Source organism: Muscardinus avellanarius (assembly GCF_963383645.1).
Source record: "Muscardinus avellanarius genome assembly, chromosome: 3".
In the NCBI taxonomy this organism is placed as follows: Eukaryota; Metazoa; Chordata; class Mammalia; order Rodentia; family Gliridae; genus Muscardinus; species Muscardinus avellanarius.
The window spans coordinates 116,933,903-116,953,747 of record NC_137788.1 but is presented as its reverse complement, the minus strand read 5'-3'; the positions used below and the strand labels follow the sequence as shown (position 1 = coordinate 116,953,747).

At 48.7% G+C, this 19,845-nt stretch overlaps 2 protein-coding genes across 2 annotated transcripts; one reads left to right on the top strand and one right to left on the bottom strand.

Annotated features, from left to right (window-relative positions):
* Positions 1 to 1,792: 1,792 nt before the first annotated feature.
* MRPL9 (mitochondrial ribosomal protein L9) lies at positions 1,793 to 8,140 on the bottom strand (the record flags this gene model as incomplete). The annotated part of the gene is made up of 6 exons (XM_080691602.1): positions 1,793 to 1,927; positions 2,053 to 2,136; positions 2,849 to 2,950; positions 6,691 to 6,741; positions 7,630 to 7,754; positions 7,843 to 8,140. The coding sequence occupies 6 exons, from the start codon at positions 8,138 to 8,140 to the stop codon at positions 1,793 to 1,795; spliced, it is 795 nt and encodes a 264-aa protein (XP_080547728.1).
* OAZ3 (ornithine decarboxylase antizyme 3) lies at positions 8,139 to 19,234 on the top strand (the record flags this gene model as incomplete). The annotated part of the gene is given in 7 exon segments (XM_080691601.1): positions 8,139 to 8,201; positions 13,622 to 13,791; positions 14,022 to 14,081; positions 14,083 to 14,146; positions 16,220 to 16,395; positions 17,264 to 17,349; positions 19,092 to 19,234. Coding segments are annotated over 7 exon segments (762 nt in total).
* Positions 19,235 to 19,845: the final 611 nt, after the last annotated feature.

Below are 19,845 nucleotides of genomic sequence, written 5' to 3'. Positions count from 1 at the left end.
TTTAGCAAGATCCTGTTCCAAATAAAAACAAAATAGGGCTGGGGGTGTAGCTTGGAGGTAGAATGTCCTTGGTGTCCACCTCCAGTCCCCAAACAAAAGACAAAAACCAAAAACAAAATCAGACGGACCTGGGGATTTCCTTTCTCCGGGATTGGGGAGTTTAAAACGATGAGCCGGGCGTGGTGGTGCACTTTTGTAATCCCAGTACTTGGGAGGCTTAGACAGGAGGATCACAGGTTCGTGGCCAACCTAAGCAACGTAGCAAGACCCGGTTTCAAAACAAAAAAAGGGAGCCAGGCATGTTGGTGCATGCTTGTAATCCCAGCATTTGGGAGGCTGAGACAGGAGGATCTGGGTTCTAAGCCAGCTTCAGATACTTAGGCCCTTTGCAACTCAGTGAGACCCTGTTTCAAAATAAAGAATAAAAAATAGGGCTGACTGAGGGTATACCTCAGAGGCAGAATGCTCCTTGGTTCCATCCACAGTACACACAAAAATAAATATAAAAATAAAATTATGAATTAATATTTCTTCAATAGAGCTACTCAAATGATCTAGCCAGGCGTAGTGGTACATGCTTGTAATCCAGGTACTTGGGAGGCTAAGATTACAGGTTCAAAGTCAGCCTCAGCAACCTAGTAAGACCTCTTCCAAATAAAAAATAAAATAGGTGAGCCACGCATGGTGGCACAAACTTGCAATCCTAGTACTTGGGAGACTGAGACAGGAGGATCTGGGTTTACAGTCACACTCAGCTACTTAGTGAGGCCTTTCATAAATTAGTGAGACCCTGTTTCAAAATAAAGAATAAGAGCCGGGTATGGTGCTACTGGTTTATAATCCCAGTACTTGGGAGGCTGAGATGGGAGGATTGCAGGTTCAAAGCCAGCCTCAGCTACTTAGGTGAGGCTCTCAGCAACTTAGTGAGACCCTTTTTCCAGATAAATTAAAAAAAATATATATATATATATAGATCTGGGGGTGTAGCTCGAGGGAGAGTGCCTGAGTTCAATCCCCAGTAACAAAAAAATCTCATACTGGTCTAGTGGTGACTACTTTTCAAGGACTTGATCATTCTGTCTAGGTGCCAGTGTCTGTGTATAGCCACAGGATTCCCTTTCAATGTCTGCAGGGTCTTTAATGGTATGATAGGTTTCATCCAGATTCTGCTAGTTTGCATCCCCCCCACCCCTGCCTTTGTCAGTTTTGCTCAAGAAGACATCCCACTCTGGATTTCCTATCCCCAGACTACGTAAGCCCGGAAACAACTACAAAGACCACATTTCTTCGTGCACATGTGCGTGGTACTGGGCCTTGAACCCAGAGGCGTTCTACCCCTGAGCTATGTCCCCAGACCTTTTTATTTTTGTTTTGGAGATGGGGTCTCATCAAGTTGCCTAGGCTGGCCTCCCAGGCGTGTGCCATCACACCTGGCAAGACACATCTCTTTATTTCTGCTTAATATACAAGTCTTCAGTTTTGCCGACGGAAACAAGTCAAGTACTAGAGATGAGACTGGCTCTTGCATTTGTTCCGGTGAGTCCCAGTGGGGGCCAGAGCGCCCGCTGGTGCCCAGCTCACAATGTCGGCGGCGGGAACTTCCTGAGCAGGGCCTGCGGCAACAAAGCTGGGTGTGGCGACTGCCAAAGACGGAGGCGCAAACACGGGGTCAGGCTTTGTGCATCGGGTTGGCTGATGTCTCCACGTTGTCAGAGGCCCGTGTGTGGCCGGAGCTGGGAGTGCAGGCCGGGTGCTGGCCAGCTCTGCTCTGTGGTCTCAGAGGGACGGCAGGCTAGAGCCTCTGGGAGCTGGCGGGGGTCAGGCCCTTGGCAGCTTGCTGGGCTAACCAGTGCTTGTATCTTTTGGTCTTGGGCTTCAGAAATTTCACCACAGACATAGGAACTCTCACAGTGTCGAGCCCATTTACCTGAACACAAGACAACAAGAATCCTTAGGGATCAGGCAGGCGATACCAACATGACTCAATCCCAGCTTGTCATCTGATTTTTTTTCTCCCAGTCAGAAAAAGGAAAAAGGAGACGTGATACTCACTGTCACCTCGCACCAGTACTCGCCCCAGCGTGTGATGGGCTCCTCTGGTAATTTCAGTGCATGAGGGGCGACCACGACACCAAGCTGCAAAGAGTCAGGAATGAACTCAAGGCTGCCACCGCGGGAACCTCCGAGAGAGGCTTCTAGAACTTCCTGTAAGGGATGACTAAAACTAGGAGGTTACTCTGGCTCACCCCACGGGAAGGAAGCCACAGACCTCCACAGATGGTAGCAGGGAAACTCAGTCCTAATTCCTCAGAAAGGGAGGTGGATTTACAAAGAGAAATGAAGTCGGGCATGGTGGCGCACGCTTGTAATCCCAGTACTTGGGAGGCTGAGACAGGAGGATCACAGGTTCAAAGCCAGCCTTAGCTACTTAGCGAGGCTCTCAACAACTGAGTGAGACCCCGTTTCCAATTATGAAATAAAATCTGGTCAGAGGAGGGGGGTAGCTTGGCTCAATCCCCAGCGTATAAAAAAAAGAGAGAGAGACAAATGAGGTTTGAAATCAGAATCACTTCATGTCCAAAAGTGACAATTCTCCAGGGGGTCACATCACCCCTGGCTCTCCACAATGAGAAAAACAAATGGAAAACATCACTCTCCTGTAGGTCTTTCAATTGTGACAGTTCTGAGCCCCAAGCCATTTCCCTCGCACACCCTTGCAGATCACCCAAGAACTCCTCCTCTACTCCCACTAGACGGTCATTCCCTGCCCTGACAGAGGGCTCAATCCTGGGCCTCCTTCCTAGAATCCTCCCACCCTCCAGAGGACGAGGTGCTTGGGAAGACTCACGTTCTTGAAGAAGTGGCGGGCCACGATTTCCGGATTCAGCTCCCATTTGACATTGTTCTTCATGCCCACCTCCAAGTGACAGGTTCTCAGAAATTTCACTGTCTGCAAAGAATTATAAAGATACTGGATTATGAGTTATGAGTCAAAAGGGAGGAAACATGTTAAGAGTCATGGGGTCTAGAGTTCAGGAAAAAGGTACAGCCAGGTGTGGTGGCGCGCGCTTGTAATCCCAGTGCTTTGGAGGCTGAGACAGGAGGATTGCACAGGTTCAAAGCCAGCTTAAGCAACTTAGTGAGACTCTGTCTCCAAATAAGGTATAAAAATAGGGCTGGGAGTATAGCCCGGAGGTAGAAAGCCTCTGGGTTCCACACCCAGTACCACAAAAAAGGAACAATATCTGCCTCACAGCCAAGACAGGTAAGAAAACAAGTTTGTAGGAGGGCGTCACCTATAACTTGCTGTTTCTTAGCGATGAGAAGCATACCACGTTAAAGGCAAAATCATCTCAGGATGTCTTTCGCTGACTTTTTCCTTGTGGTACTGGAGATTGAACCCAGGAGTCTACTGCCTCTGAGCTATCCCCAAGCCCTGTTTTTATTTCTTTTCTTTTCTTTTTTTTTTTTTTTTTTTTTTTTTGGTGGTACTGGGGTTCCTGGAAGCCCTTCTACCTCCGGCTACATTCCCAGACCTATTTTATATTTTTTATTTGGAAACAGGGTCTCTTAAGCCAGCCTCGCGATCCTCCTGTCTCCGCCTCCCAAGTGCGTGCGCCACCACGCCCGGCTGCCTGTTTTTACTGCTATCTTTAAACAAGGCCTCAGTAATTGCTGAGGCGGTGGTGTACCTGCCTGTGCGCACTGACTGTTTTGATCCAATACTTCTGACTCTTTGATGCCCCCCACTAAAAGTTCTTCCCTTTTTACAGAATGAGGTACAAATTCATCTGAAGACTCAAGATGTTTTGTTTACCTTGTCTCAATCTCCTTTCCAGCCATATGATTCCTAGTATTGCCTAAATCCTCTGCTTTAACTAGACTGGTCTACTTTCTATGCTAAAACACATCTTATAGCCAGGTGTGGTGCATGCCTGTAATCCCAGTACTTAGGAGGCTGAAACAGAGGTTCACAGGTTCGAAACCAGCCTCAGCAACTTTGAGAGGCTCTCAGCAATTTAGTGAGACTCTGTTTCCGAATAAAACAATAAAATTGGTCGGGGGCAAAGCTTGGAGGAAGAATGTCCCTGGATTCAATCTCCATTACCACAAACCAAAGTAAATCAAACCAATGACAACAAAATTGGAAAAAAAACCACAAAACACCCCCCCCCAAACAACAAAATACATCTTATGCTGAACATGCTGGTGCATGCCTGTAATCCAGTACTTGGGAGGCTGAGACAGGAGGACCACAGATTCTAGGCTAGCATCAGTAATTCAGTGAGGTTCCCTACAACTTAGTAAGACCCTGTTTCAAAATAAAAAAAAATAATAAAGTAGAGCTGGGGGTATAACTTAGGGGTAGAACATCCCTAGGTGATGCCTAGTACCAAATAAAACCTAAAACAACCAACCAACACAACTTAAATTGTTATTTATACTTTTTCTCCCTTAAGAACATGTTTCCCAGCCGGGCATGGTGGCGCATGCTTGTAATCCCAGCATTTGGGAGGCTGAGACGGGGATCACGGTTCACGGACAGCCTCAGCTACTTAGTGAGGCCCTTTGCAACTCAGTGAGACCTTGCTTCAAAATAAAGAATAAAAAATAGGGCAAGGGATATAGCTTGGAAGTAGAATGCCCCTGGATTCCATCCCTAATATGGCAAAAGAACATGTTTCCAAGCTGGGCATGGTGCATACACTTGTAAATCCATACCTAGGAGGCTGAGTCAGGAGTATTACAGGTTTGCAGCCAGCCTCAGCAACTTTGTGAGCCGTGAGGCCCTCTACAATTTAAGACCCCGTTTCCAAAATAAATAAATAATGAATGAATGAATGGAGGGGAGCTGGGGAGTATAGCTCAGAGGTAGAATTCCTCTGGGTTCAATCCTTAGTAAAACTCTCTCTCTTTCTCTCTTTCTCCCTCCCCCTCTCCCCCTCTCCCCCTCTCCCCCCTCCCCCTCTCTCCCCCCCCCCCCTCTCTCTCTGCCCCATTTAAAAACAAAAAGTAGCCGGGCGTGGTGGTGCACGCTGGTAATCCCCGCGCTTGGGAGGCAGAGACAGGAGGATTACGCAAGTTCGAAGCCAGCCGCGCACGCTGGCTTAGGAGACCCTGTTTCCAAATAAAAATGTAAAAATAGGTCTGGGAGTGTAGCCCAGAGGTAGAAGGGCTTCCAGGAACCCCAGTACCACCACCAAAAAATAAAAATAAAAATAAAAAAATAAAAACAAAAAGTAGGGTGTATTCATTCGAGTCACCCCTCCATGCCAGTCTGGTATGGAGCTGTACCTATCCTCTGTATTTCTATCTTTCTAATAAACTTCTTTAAATCTTCAAAAAAATAAAAAATAAAAACAAAAAGTAAAAAAGTCCAGGGTATAGCTTGGAGGCAGAATGACTCTGGGTTTGATCCCCAGTATAAAACCAAACCAAATCTCTTTTCCCATCTTCCTGGCCTATTCAAACTGTACCAGCCTCTAATGGCCTAATTAAACCCCATTTCAAAACAAAGCTCTTCCAATCACCTGAAAAACCAGCCTGGTCAACGGAGCTTACCATTTACTGCCAGTTCACTGATTATCATCTCATGTGTCTATGTTTTTCCAAACTTATCTGTAAATTTCCTTTAAGTGTGCTGGGCATGGTGGTGCATGCTTATAATCCCAGTACTTGGGAGGCTGAGACAGGAGGATCACAAGTTCGTGGCCAGCCTCAGCTACTTAGGCCCTCCACAAGTCAGTGAGACCCTGTTACAAAATAAAGAATAAAAGCCGGGCATGGTGGCACGTGCTTGTAATCCCTGTGCTTGGGAGGCGGAGACAGAAGGATTGTGCAGGCTTGAAGCCAGCCTTGCTGGCTTAAGAGACTCTGTTTCCAAATAAAAATATAAAATGGGTCTGGGAGTGTAGCCTGGAGATAGAAGGGTTGCATCCCAGTACCACCAAAAAACAAAACAAAACCAAAACCAAACAAACAAACAAAAAATAAAACAAAACAAAAAAACACACACACAGAATTAAAAATAAGGCTGGGGGGTGTGTGGCTCGGAGGTAGAATGCCCCTGGGTTCAATCCCTAGTACTGCAATAAATAAATAAATAAGATAAAATAGGGCTAGGGGTGTAGCTCAGAAGTAGAATTTTCCTGGGTTCAATCTCCAGCACCACCCAAAGAATTTTTTTGGGGGTGGTACTGGGGATGAAACCCAGGGTGCCTTCTACCTCTGGGGTATACCCCGAGACCTATTTTATATTGTATTTGGAAACAAGGTCTCACTAAGTTACTGAGAGCCTCACTAAGCTGCTGAGGCTGACTTCGAACCTGTGATCCTCTTGTCTCAGACTCTGAAGTACTGGGATTATAAGCGTGTGCCACCATGCCTGGCTCTACCAAAATAAAAGAAAAAAAAAGAAGAAAAAAGAAAAGAAAAAAAAATCCCTCTAGTGTGAAGACTGAACACTTTTCCACAGGTCCTCTGATGTACAAACTGGGGACTTCCTGAATAAGTAAGGGCATTTTATCCAACAAGTTTCTTAAGAGATTTTCATACGAGTTGTGTGGGGCAGCCATAATACTTTCCCCCACCCTTGTGTGGACAATGAGACTTCAAGGAAATCAAGGAGATTCTTAGAAATTGGTGACTCCTGTAAGTGACCAATAAGGACTTTGTGTGTTTTCTACTCACCGCCTCGCCTGCCTTGGTCTGAATCTTCTCCAATTTTCCTTGTTGTCTCAGCTAGAAAAGTTAAAGATGAAAATAAGTAGAGAAAAATGAGCCCATGTTAAGTAATATCAAGCTTTTACTATGTTCGGTGGAGACTAGGCTTCTAGACTTTTTTTTTTTTTTGCGCAGTACTGAGGATAGAACTCAGGGGCCTCCTACTTCCCAACCACACCCCCAGCCCTACTTTTAATTCTTTATTTTGAATCAGGGTCTTACTGAGTTCTGGAGGGCCTAAATTGCTGAGGCTGTCCGTGAACTGTGACCCTCCAGTCTCAGGCTGAGATTATAAGTGTGCATCACCACGCCCGGCTAGGCTTCTGGATTCCTATTCTTGTCTGTACTTCATTTCTTTTTTCTTTCTTTTTTTTTTTTTGTGTGTGGTGACACTAGGGATGGAACCGAAGAGCCTTCTACCTCCGAGGTACACCCTCAGCCCTTTATTTATTTGGAAACGGGGTCTTGCTACTTGCTAGGTTGCTGAGTGTGGGCGAGGCTGCCTTTGAACCAGCAATTCTGCTGTCTCAGTCTCCCAAGTACCGGGATTACAGGTGCGGACCACCATGCCTGGCCCCTACTTCGTTTCCAAATCAAGTGTCAAAGGGGAAAGAAGCTGCTAGAGGAAACCTTAACATTCCATTCCTCAAGACCCTCTGAGCCGGGCCTGGTGGCGCACACTTGTAATCCCAGCATTCGGGGGGCTGAGACGGGAGGATCACGGTTCGCGGACAGCCTCAGCTACTTAGTGAGGCCCTCTGCACCTTAGGGAGACCCTGGTCCAAAAATAAGAGAGTAAAAAAACAGGGCAGGGAGTGTAGCTCGGAGGTCAAATGCTCCTGGGTTCCATCCCCAGACACGCCCCCCCCCAAAAAAAAGACCCTCTGGGTTCTCCTTTGAACTCACCAACTTCTCCTCTTCAAAAAGCTTCCTGTTTTCCGGGGATGCATACACGGCCAGTCCCTGAGGAAGGAGTCGGTTACGACCCACGGATTTCTTCACCGAGACCAGGTCGCCCCGGACTCCAAGCTCTACCAACGAGAAGGGAAGACGTGGGCTCCAGCCTCCGCAGTGCCTGCAGGGCCGAGGGCGGGCGGGGGCGCGGCGCGGTGGCCTTACCGTCCACCGACTGCGTGAGGATGAGCTCCAGGTTGGCCTTGGGGCTGTGCTTCGTGTCCTCCACCAGCCGGTACACGCGGTGTCGCCGGAGCAGGCGCGGCTTCCGGCCCTCGCCGGCCAGCGGCACCTTCCACCAGCGCTCCACGATGACCGTGCCCCGGGCGTGGGACAGGCTCAGGGCGCGCTCCGCGGCGGCGGGGCCCGCTGCAGGCCGCGGCCCGAGCAGCTCCCGCACGCCGCCCCCGCGCGCTGCCCGCACGGCTGCCGCCCGCAGTACGGCCCCGGCGGCGGCCGCCATGACTGCGGGCGCGCAGAGCCGCACGGAAGGACCCCGGCGCCCACCGGGCTGCCCGCGGCGCGCCTGAGCCGGGAGGAAGGACCCCCGCGCTCAGGGCAGGGAAGCCCCGCCGGGCTGTCCGCGGCGCGCCTGAGCCGCGAGGTAGGACCCCGGCGCCGCCGCAGGAAGGCCCCTCTGGGCTGTCCGCGGCGCGCCTGAGCCGCGAGGAAGGACCTCTGCGCCCGCAGCAGGGAGGCCTCCCCAGGCTGTCCGCGGCGCGCCTGAGACGCTGGCTTCCCTGGCTTCCGGCTTTCCCAGGCTCTGCTGGTGCACTGGAGTTACCAGCAGCACCATTTTTTTTTGTGTGTGTGTGTGGTTGTGGGGGTGAACCCGGGGACATTCTACCTTCAAGCTGCACCCCCAGCCCTATTTTTTATTTTGAAGCAGGTTCTCCCTAAGTTGCAGAGGGCCTCACTAAATAGCTGAGGTAGGCCTTGAATTTGCGATCCACCTGTCTCAGCCTCCCAAGCACCGAGATTACAGGTGTGTGCCACCATGCCGAGCTCAGTGTGTGCCAGTATTGGGAATGCCTTAGGAAGATTCGAGAAAGCTCTGATTATTAATAGATATATTTCAGAAATAATTGTGTCAGAATGGCAGACCTGGAGAGAGAAAGGCTTGGCTTCAGTCAGGAAGCAAACAGCTATTGAAACTTAGATCGACTTAGCTAAAAGTAATTAGCGAGTCGATAGGAGAGGGGAACTAGGACTTTCTCTGTCTAAAGACAGATCTACATGATTAAATAATCTAGCCAGGATAGGAGGAGGGGTCGACCTGACCTTTGATCATGACCTTCGTGAAAAGAGACCTAGGTGGAAAGAACACCCGGGCTCCACCTTAGCAGGGAAATTAGGGGACTAGTCAGAATTACGTGAACAAGCTGGAGGTCATGGGTATAAAAAAGCCAGGTCCACATGTATCTTTGGTGAATTCGTTTGAATTACTCCCCCCCCCCCCCGTGCCATATCTGAATGGCATGGGGCTTTAACTTTTAACTGTCTTCTGTATTTCTATCTTATTAAATAAACTTCTTTAAATCTTCAGCAAGAGTCTGGGCTAATGTGTATTTACCCTTAGCTCAGGATAAGAACCCGCGGTTTTTCCTTTTTGGGGGTTTGTGGGAAATTGTGTCCAGGACCCTAACAGGGGCCCCCCGGGGACAGTTTCCCCAAAACCGTATCATCTCACACCGTAACACAGTGTATACTCTCTTTATCAACTTAGTGTTATGCTTTACAATGCTATTTATATGCCAGTGACTTCCACATTTTTGTCTCCATCCCAGTCTTCTCACCAACTCCACATAGGGATATCCAGCTGCTTCTCCATGGTCTTTCCCTTCTAAATCACAAAGTGAACACATCCCCAGCCAAGCTGATGTCTGCTGACCTCCCCCCAAACTGCCTCGCCTGCACCTCTCCCATTTTGCTTGATGGAAACTCCATTCTCAGTTTTTGGACTCAACTCCTTTAGTCTGTTGGGAAATTCTGTTCAGGCTTCTACTTTTAAACTATTTCCAGAATCCAACAGTTGCCATGACCTCCCCTGCTGCAGCCAGGGATAAGACACCACCCTTCTGGGTTACTGCAATAGTCCACCAACTGATCCCCACAGCTAATTATACTATAGTAGAACGGCTTTTTTTTTGGGGGGGGATAGTGGGATTAAACCCAGGGCATTCTGCCTCTGAGGTATACCCCCAGCACTTTTTACTTTTATTTTGAAACAAGGTCTCACTAAGTAGTTGAGGGTCTTGCAAAATTGCTGAGGCTGTCCTCAAACATGCAATCCTCCTGTCTCAGCCTCCCAAGTACCAGAATATGAGCGTATGCCACCATGCCTGGCTCAGGATTTTATTTTATTGTGGTACTGGAGATTGAACCCAGGGGCATTCTACCTCCAAACTACAGCCCTAATTTTTATGTTTTATTTTGAAACAGGGTCTCACTAAGTTGCAGAGCGCTTCACTAAGCAGCTGAGGCTGGCTGCGAACCGAGATCCTCCTGTCTCAGCCTCTCAAGTACTGTAATGACTTACTCCCTACTCAGAGGGAGGAGAGCCTCACAGTGGTCTGCAAAGGTGCTGCCTAATCTGACCCCACCACACTCTTCCCCGTAGCTTACACTGCCACCCACAGTGCCACCTGGCTGTTTCTTGAAAACTCCAAGCACCTTTCTTACATAGAGCTTTTGCACTGGCTGTTGCTTGAATGGGATGCTCTTCTCCCCAGACACTGGTTTGGTTAATAACCTTAACTCCTAGCCGGGCGTGGTGGCACAGGCTTGTAATCCCCGCGCTGGGGAGGCGGAGACAGGAGGATCGCGCGGGTTCAAAGCCGGCCTCTCTGGTTTAAGAGACCCTGTTTCCAAATAAAAATATAAAATAGGTCTGGAAGTGTAGCCCGAAGGTAGAAGGGTTTCCAGGAACCCCAGTACCACCAAAAAAAAAATAAAAAATAAAAATAACCTTAACTCCTTAAATCTTTGATTAAATGTCCTTTTCATCGAGGCACACTTGGGTCACGCTATTTGCTATCGCAACCCTGGTCCACCCTTTTCACACTGTGTGTGTGTGTGTGTGTGTGTGTGTGTGTGTGTGTGTGTGTGTTACTGGGGATTGAACCCAGGAGCATTCTATTTCTAAGCTACACCCTCAGCCCTATTTTTATTTTATTTTGAAACAGTCTCACTAGTTTGATGAGAGTCTCACTATTTGCTGAGGCTATCCTCCAACCTGTGATCCTCCTGTCTCAGCCTCCCAATTACAGGTGTGCACTACCATACCAGATTTTCCACACGTGTGTATGTGTGTGTGTGTTTGTGTGGTACTGGAGATGGAATCCAGAGGCATTCTATCTCTGAGCTACACCCCCAGCCCGATTTTATGTTCTTTATTTTGAAACAGAGTCTCACTGAATTGTGGAAGTCCTCACTAAATAACTGAGGCTGTCCTGAAACTGTGATCCTCCTGGGTCAGCCTCCCAATTACTGGGATTACAAGTGTGCGCCACTACGCCCAACTTTTTTCAGTTTTGATCCTCTGTCTCTCCCCACCCCCGTGGCAGTTGTCTTTTAGCCTTATTTATTTTCTTGGTTTGGTCCTTGACTTTAAGAAGTTTCAAGACAGGCATGGTGGCACATTCCTGTAATTCCCATCATTGGGAGGCTGAGACAGGAGGATCACAGGTTCGAGACCACCCTCAGAAACTTAGGGGGATTCTCAGGAGCCTAGCAAGACCCCGTTTCAAAATAAAATAAAAAGCCGGGCGTGGTGGCGCATGCTTGTAATCCCCTTGCTTGGGAGGCGGAGACAGGAGGATCGCGCAGGTTCGAAGCCAGCCGCACGCAGGTTCGAAGCCAGCCGCGCGCTGGCTTAGAAGACCCTGTTTCCAAAATGAAAATGTAAAAATAGGTCTGGGAGTGTAGCCCCGAGGTAGAAGGGCTTCCAGGAACCCCAGTACCACCAAAAAAAAAAATAATAATAATAATAATAAATAAATAAAAATAATAAAAAATTTAAAAAGGGCCGGGGGTGTAGCTCAAAGGTAGAACATCCTTGGTCCAATCCCTGGTACCATAAAAAAAAGCCGTAGTTTCATAGGGTGAGGACCTCATTTTGCTTACTGATATGTAATTAAATACTTAATTAGCCGAGCGTGGTGGCGCACGCTTGTAATCCCCACGCAATCCCCACGTGTAGCTCAGAGATAGAATGCCTCTGGATTCCATCTCCAGTACCACGCATGGGAGGCAGAGACAGGAGGATCGCGCAGGTTCGAAGCCAGCCATGCGTGCTGGCTTAAGAGACCCTGTTTCCAAATAAAACTGTAAAAAAATAGGTCTGGGAGTGTAGCCCAGAAGTAGAAGGGCTTCCAGGAACCCCAGTACCAAAAAAAAAAAAAAAAAAAACTTAAATACTTACTGTGTCCTAAATACTTAAATGTAGTAGGACAATAGATACCTGTTGGATGGACGGGTAAATGAATATGCACAGGTCTGAAACTGGTGACCCCAAAGCCAAATTTTGCTTGCAATGTTAATTTTTTTTCTTTTTGGTACTGGGGATGGAACCCAACTTGTACCTCCAAGCTACAAGTGTTGGTATTACAAGCGTGCACCAGCTTGTAATGTTAATTTTTAGCACCAGTTTTTCTTTCTTTCTTTCTTTCTTTCTTTCTTTCTTTCTTTCTTTCTTTCTTTCCCTTTTTCTTTCTTTTTTACTTTTTTTTTTTTAAGTACTGGGGATTAAATCCAGGGTATTCTACCTCCAAACTACACTACCCCCAGCCCTATTTTTTATTCTTTATTTTAAAGTGGGCTATCCGGGAGTGGTGGCACATGCTCGTAATCTCAGCACTCAGGAGGCTGAGACAGGAGGATCGCAGTTTGAGAACAGCTTCAGCCACTTATTGAGGCCCTTTGTAACTCAGTGAGACCCTGTTTAAATAAAAAAGAATTAAAATAGGGCTGGGGGTGTAGTTCAGAGGTAGAATGCCCCTGGGTTCCATCCCCAGTCCTGCAAAAACAACAACAAAACAAAACAAAAACAACAACAACAACAACAACAAAAAAAAAACGGGCTCACTAAGTTGTGGAGGGCATAAGTAGCTGAGGCTGGCCGTGAACCTGCGATCCTCCTGTCTCAGCCTCCCAAGTATTGGGATTACAAGCGTGCACCACTATGCTTGGATACCTTTTTTCCTTTTTTTTTTTTTTTTTTGGTAGCCAATATTTTAAAAAAATTAGAGAAGTTTTAAAGTATTTTATTTTTTAAATTTTTTATTTTTTTGCGGGTCTGTGGATGGAACCCAGGGGCATTCGACCTCCGAGCTACACCCCCTGACCTATTTTTTATTCTTAATTTTGAAACAGAGTCTTACTAAGTTGCAGAGGGCCTCACTAAGTAGCTGAGGCTGTCCGCAACCTCGATCCTCCTGTCTCAGCCTCCCGAATGCTGGGATTACAAGCGTGCACCACCACGCCCGGCTTTAAAGCATTTTAACAGAAGCTACAGCTGGGAAGTGCATATAGTTGACCGTGAGCCCTGCTCGAGGGGCTAGGGTGGGTCAGGGAGCAGCAGAGGGAGTCTTCTTTTTTTTTTTTTTTGGTAGTACTGGAACCCAGAGGCTTTCTACCTCCAGGCCATACTCCCAGACCTATTTTATATTTTATTTGGAAACAGGGTCTCACTAAATTGCTGAAAGCCTCACTAAGTGGCTGAGGCTGGCTTCGAACCTGTGCAATCCTCCTGTCTCAGCCTCCCAAGCGCAGGGAATACAAGCATGCGCCACCATGCCCGGCTTGCAGAGGGAGTCTTGAGGTGACAGAGGGCTGACCCCTGGTCTATGTCATAGTGCCCACCGGGTCACAATGCCCTGGGCCGCTTGAAAGCCAGCCCGCGCGTCCCCAGCCTTACTTTGCCGCAGGGAGGCACTGAACGGAGAAACTGCCTTGTAACAGGTCTCGCCCCTCTCTCTACTCCCTTTCTTATATCAAGAGGGGAAAAACACGGAACTACCTCTACCCGATCTGGTCACCATACGCCTACTATCTTTACTGCTACAAATACCGGATCACCCTCCGGGAGAAGATGCTGCCTTGCTGCTATAAGAGGTACCTGTTTCCGTCCTTCTGGTGGTTTATCCAAACTCTAAGGGGAAACGAAAGCACTTCTTAAGTGGCAGGCAAGAGCAGACGAGGGTAGAAAGCCGGCATGAAGCTTCTGGGAGTTTCCATCTGGCTGGTCTGGGAAAACACGCAGAGCCTGGTCCTGGGTCCCCGAAAGTAAAGAACCTCTCCATCTCAGGTTCCCGGGTGAACTAACCTGTGTCTTTCCCCTGCAGCATCACCTATAAGGAACAGGAGGATTTGACACTGCGGCCCCGCTGCTGCCTCCAGTGCTCCTGAGTCCCTGGGCAGGAGCACCGAGGAGGGAAAAGACCACGGCCAGCTTCAACAACTGTACTCGGTAGGCGGTCTGCGCGCTGGTGGGAGGGCCGGGAGTCCTCCCTTGCTGTGAGGACTCCGGCAGAGGCAGAGAGAGTAGCTAGAGGGAAGGTGAATCGTAAACAGAAGGAAGGTGGGACCTCAGAGCCCACGCGTGTGACAGCTGCTCGCTTTGTAGATGAGGACTCTGGGCCAGAGATCTTAAGGGAAGGTCGCACAGCTCGGAGTGAGAGTGGCGCGGGAAAGAGGGAGCTTGTACATGAGTACAGCCAACCTCCCAGACCTCTGCGGCCGGCGGCTGTTGGGATGCTGAGCTGGGTCTTGAACCCAGAACTCCCGGACCCTTGGGTCACTGTAGTCACACATTCGTGGTGCAGTGGTGACCTCTGCACTGTATTTTTGATTTTTACTTTTTATACTTTTGTTGGTGGATTGTAATTATACATCACAGAGAGATTCAATACATGGGCATAATACTTGCTGTATAGGATGCATTATTATTTTTTGTGGTGCTGGGGTTTGAACCCAAGGGTGTTCTGCCTCTGAGCTACACCCTCAGTCCTTTTTTTCTTTTTATTTTTTTGTTTGTTTTTGTTTTTGTTTTGGTGGTACTAGGGTTCCTGGAAGCCCTTCTACCTCCAGGCTACACTCCCAGACCTATTTTATATTTTTATTTGGAAACAGGGTCTCTTAAACCAGCTGAGATTGGCTTCGAACCTGCGCAATCCTCCTGTCTCCGCCTTCCGTGCGGGGATTACAAGCATGCGCCACCACGCCCCGGCTTGTTCTTGTTATTTTGAAACAGGGTCTCACTAAGTTGCTGAGAGCCTCGCTAAGTAGCTGAGGCTGGCTTCGAACCTGTGCGATCCTCCCGTCTCAGCCTCCCAAGTATGGGGATTACAAGTGTGCACCACCATGCCTGGCTTTATTCTTTATTTTGAAACAGGGTCTCACTTGGTTGCAGAGGGCCTCATGTTGCTGGGACTGGAAATGAACCTGCGATCCTCTTGTCTCAGCCTCGCAAGTACTCGGATTACAAGTGTGCGCGATCATGCCCAGCAGTACTTCTGCATTTTAAACAAAGGGGAAATTTAGAGAAAAATAAATATATAGTGAAAAAAGGAGGGATTATGGAGTAAGAAAGGAAAAGGACAATAAAGATTAGTAAAAATAAGGCAGCCAGAAATGGGTGGGAGGATATTTGAGCCCAGGAGTTGGAAGCCAGCCTGACACGTAGTGAGACCCATCTCATAACAGAACAAAAACCGGGTGTGGTGGCGCACGCTTGTAATCCCAGCATTCTGGAGGCTGAGACAGGAGGATCTAGGTTTGAGGCCAGCCTTCAGCTACTTTGTGAGGCCCTTTGCGACTCAGTGAGACCCCGTTTTAAAAATAAATTAATTAATAATAAAAAATAGGGCTGGGGATGTAGCTCGGAGGCAGAATGCTCCTGGGTTCCATGCCCAGTATCTCAAGACACAAAAAACCAACAAAACCCGAAGCCGGTTGGGAGTTTGGCTCAGAGGTGGAATGCCCCTGGGTTCCATCCTCAGTAACACACACCCCTCTCTGATGTAAAACATTAGTAAGTTTCTGAAGTGGTAGCTAGGTGAGCGGCCTGGTGAGGTCAGAAGGCAGGAAGACTGCCTCAGCTCCAGAGTCCATGTGTGATATCAAGTAGAATTCAGCAGCTGGGCGTGGTGGCGCACGCTTGTAATTGCAGCACTTGGGAGGCTGAGACAGGATTGCGCAGGTTCGAAGCCAGCCTCAGCCACTTAAGTGAGGCCCTTAGGAACTTAGTGAGAGCCTGTTTCAAAATAAAGAATAAAAAATAGGGCTGTCGCTTGGAGATAGAATGCCCCTGGGTTCCATCCCCAGCACCACAAAAAAAAAAAAAAAAAAAAAGAGTAGAACTTAGCAACCAGGAGGCTTTTAGTTAGGATGACGGGTGTTGTTGTATCTTTAAGATGTTGATTCCAGCTCTCCCAGGCCCCTCTCTCTCCTCCACACTCTCTCTCAATCTGCCTGAGATCCAGCGTGAGGACTAGATGGCGCAGAAGCAGGAGGCGTCGGCTCACTTCTGGTCTTTTTCCAGGCTGGGAACCTGACGGTGCTGACTCCGGACCCCCTCCTCCAGCAGGACCCAGTGCAGCTAGACTTCCACTTCCGCCTCACACCGCGCACCTCTGCCCACTGGCACGGCCTTCTCTGGGACCACAGGCTCTTCCTGGATATCCCCCATCAGGCCTTGGATCAAGGCAACCGGGAGAGGTGACTCAGCTGGGATGGGCGGGGATGGAAGAGTGGGGACCGGCCCTTCAATATGTCACAATCAGTAAGTGGGATTCAAGTGTCATGGAGATGAGCCCTGTGAGGACCTGGGGTTCAGGAGATTACAACTCCTGGGAGGTTGCTGGATGCAGATTCAGAACACAGAAATGAGCCAGGGATGGTGGTGCACGCCTTTAATCCTATTATTTGGGAGGCTGAGACAGGAGGATCGCAGGTTCTAGGTCAGCCTCAGCAAGTAGTGAGACTCCCAGCAACCCAGTGAGACCCTGTTTTAAAAAATAAAAATAAAAACTAGAGCTAGGGGTGTAGCTCAGAGGTAGGATGCCCCTGGGTTCCATCCCCAATGCAACAACAACAAAAAAAAAAAAACCCCACAGAAATGGGATGTAGGAATAGCTGAAAATGAAGTACGCTGACTGTGTAATGGGCCTGTCTTCCTAGGGAAATACACCCTCCTCTGCTGTACACCTCAGCTCAGTGGTGTGCACGCTCTGGCTTTAGAGAAAAGGCTACCAGAAGTAGTTGAGGAACTTTTGTTTCCTGGCCTGGCAGGTGGGGAGCAAAACTGACCAGTGAGTTTCCTCTGCTCTCGCTCGCTCGGTATCTCTGGATTCTGAGCTGGGGTCTGGGGATGGAGCCCAGGGGCATTCGACCTCTGAGCTACATCCCCCGCCCTATTTTTCATTCTTTATTTTGAAACAGGGTCTTCCTGAGTTGAAAGGGGCCTCACTGAGTAGCTGAGGCTGTCCGCGAACCGCGATCCTCCAGTCTCAGCCTCCCGAGTGCTGGGATTGCAAGCGTGCGCCACGCCCGGCCCTCACTAACTGTTTTTATCTCTGGCTCCTAGTTTGACGGCAACATTGGAGTACGTGGAGGAAAAGACCAATGTCGACTCTGTGTTTGTGAACTTCCAGAATGACCGAAAGGACAGAGGTGGGCCCTGCCGTCCCTGCCCTTGTGCTGAGGCCGCTCCCCCATCCTTATCCTCCTCCTGCGAGAGCCCCTCTTCCCCTGCTCTTTAAAAAGGGCACCCTCTGGTGTTTCAGGGATTTTCTTCTCTCTGAACAGAAAGGAAATGAAGGCACCATTAACCATTCAGTTAGGTTTCAACTGGACTCCCAGAAGCCCCTGTGGGTGGCATCAGAGCCCAGACTTGAGAAGCATCCGAGAAATATCACAGAATCCATTCAAGGGGCATGCTCAGCCCAGCAGTCTCCCAAACCTATCAAGTACCGCCAGTGTGGGGGGGCTGAGTGCAGGCCAGGCCCGTGCTGAGCCAGAGGCCCGAGCGTGTTATAGAAACTCGAACCTCTTCCCTCAGAGAGTTCAAACTCAAGCCAGGTATGGTGGCGCAGGTGCTTGTAATCCAACATTGGGAGGCTGAGACAGGAGGATGCTCAGCTGCTTAGTGAGGCCCTTTGCAACTCAGTGAGACTGTTTCAAAATAAAGAATCAAAAATAGGTAGAACGCCCCTGGGTTCCATCCCCAGTACCGCAAAATAAATAAAATAAAATAAAATAAATAAAATAAAATAGGGCTTAGTGAGGCCCTTTGCAACTCACTGAGACCGTTTCAAAAAATAAAAATACTAAGCCTGGCATGGTGGCACATGCTTGAAATCCCAGCATTTGGGAGGCTGAGACAGGAGTATCACAGTTCGAAGACTGCCTCAGCTACTTAGTGAGACCCTTCGCAATTCAGTGAGACCCTGTTTCAAAAAAAATAAACAAATAAAAAGAGCCAGGCGTAGTGGCGCACGCTTATAATCTCAGTACTTGGGAAGTTGAGACAGGAGGGTTGCACGGTTCAAAGCCAGCCTCAGCTACTTATTGAGGTTCTCAGCAACTCAGACCCTGTTTCCAAATAAAGAATAAAAAATAGGGCTGGGGGTGTAGCTTGGAAGTAGAATGCCCCTGGGTTTCATCCCTAGTACCACACACACACACACAAACAAAAAGAATAAAAAAATAGGGCTGAGGGTGTAGCTTGGAGGTAGAATGCCCCTGGGTTCCAACCCCAGTACCACATAAATAAATAAATAAATAAATAAATAAATAAATAAATAGTAGGGCTGGGAATATAACTTGGAGGTAGACTATCCATGGGTTCCATCCCTATACCAAAAAAAAAAAAAAAGTTAAAACTCTGTGGGCTATAAGACAAAGGATGATCCACAACCATTATTTATTTATTTATTTATTTATTTATTTATTTATTTATTTATTGGTACTGGGGTTCCTGGAAGCCCTTCTACCTCTGGGCTACACTCCCAGACCTATTTTTATATTTTTGAAACAGGGTCTCTTACGCCAGCGCGGCTGGCTTCGAACCTGTGTGATCCTCCTGTCTCCGCCACCACACCCGGTCACAACCATTATTTAATACTAGATTCTATTCCAGGGTTTGTCGGCCCTTGTGTTAAGCACTGAGCAAACATCATATTTAATCTTAAGTTCTGCGAGGAAAGCTCCGATGTCCACTTTACAGAGGAGAAAAGTGTTAAGCCCACAGGGTTAACCCGGAACGCCAGCAGCTACTTAAGTGTGACGGCTGGGTGAGAGCCCAGGTCTGTCTCGCCCAAAGCGCATCCCAACGCGTCACTCCACTTCTTCCCCAGCAGAAGAACCCAAATCTGAGGCAGGGCAGTGTTCCAACCAAGTTCTGTCCTTCACAGGTGCCCTGCTGCGGGCCTTCAGCTACATGGGCTTCGAGGTGGTCAGACCAGATCACCCCGCCCTCCCTCCCTGGGGCAACGTCATCTTCATGGTGTACCCCCTCGAAAGGGACCTTGGCCCCCTGCCCAGTGAGCCTCCCTAAACATGCTTTCTCCTACTCTGTGAGGGGCTGAAGACCTTGACACGTGGACTCGTGCCCAGGATGTGATTCAGGACATCTCCATCCTAGGAATAAAGGGTAGTGCAATCATCATCCGGCGTGTGCTGCTTCTTTGGGGGTGGTGAGCGGAGCGAAACAGACCTTACAGAGCTGTTGGACAATGCCTCAAGAGATCAGAGGGACCCGAGTCAGAGAGGGAAGGGGCTCCAGAGTTTAGGTCCCTTTGCCTTCCCTGCACCCCCAAACCACCTCCCTGCTCTAGTTCCTGACCACCTAGGGAGGGAAGGAGACGTTGGGATGGCTGCACCCACCAAGAGCAGCTCCCATGGGTGACAAGGCAGTTCCTTCTTTGGACGTGGAGAAAGCCAGAAGGGACAGAAACCCCTCCGCTCTGACCGAAGGGGAGGATCTTAAGGGCGATCGAATGACCAGGTAGCAGAGAAGATTCCAGACAGCAGGTACTGGGTTGGAAGGGGGTCAAGGATCCTGCATGATGGGCTGGAAGCCAACAAGACAAAGGCCACAGCAAAGGGATGGATTTGCAGACACCGTAAGCAGGAGATGAGATAGTACCAGTGGCAGGGAGTCCTAGG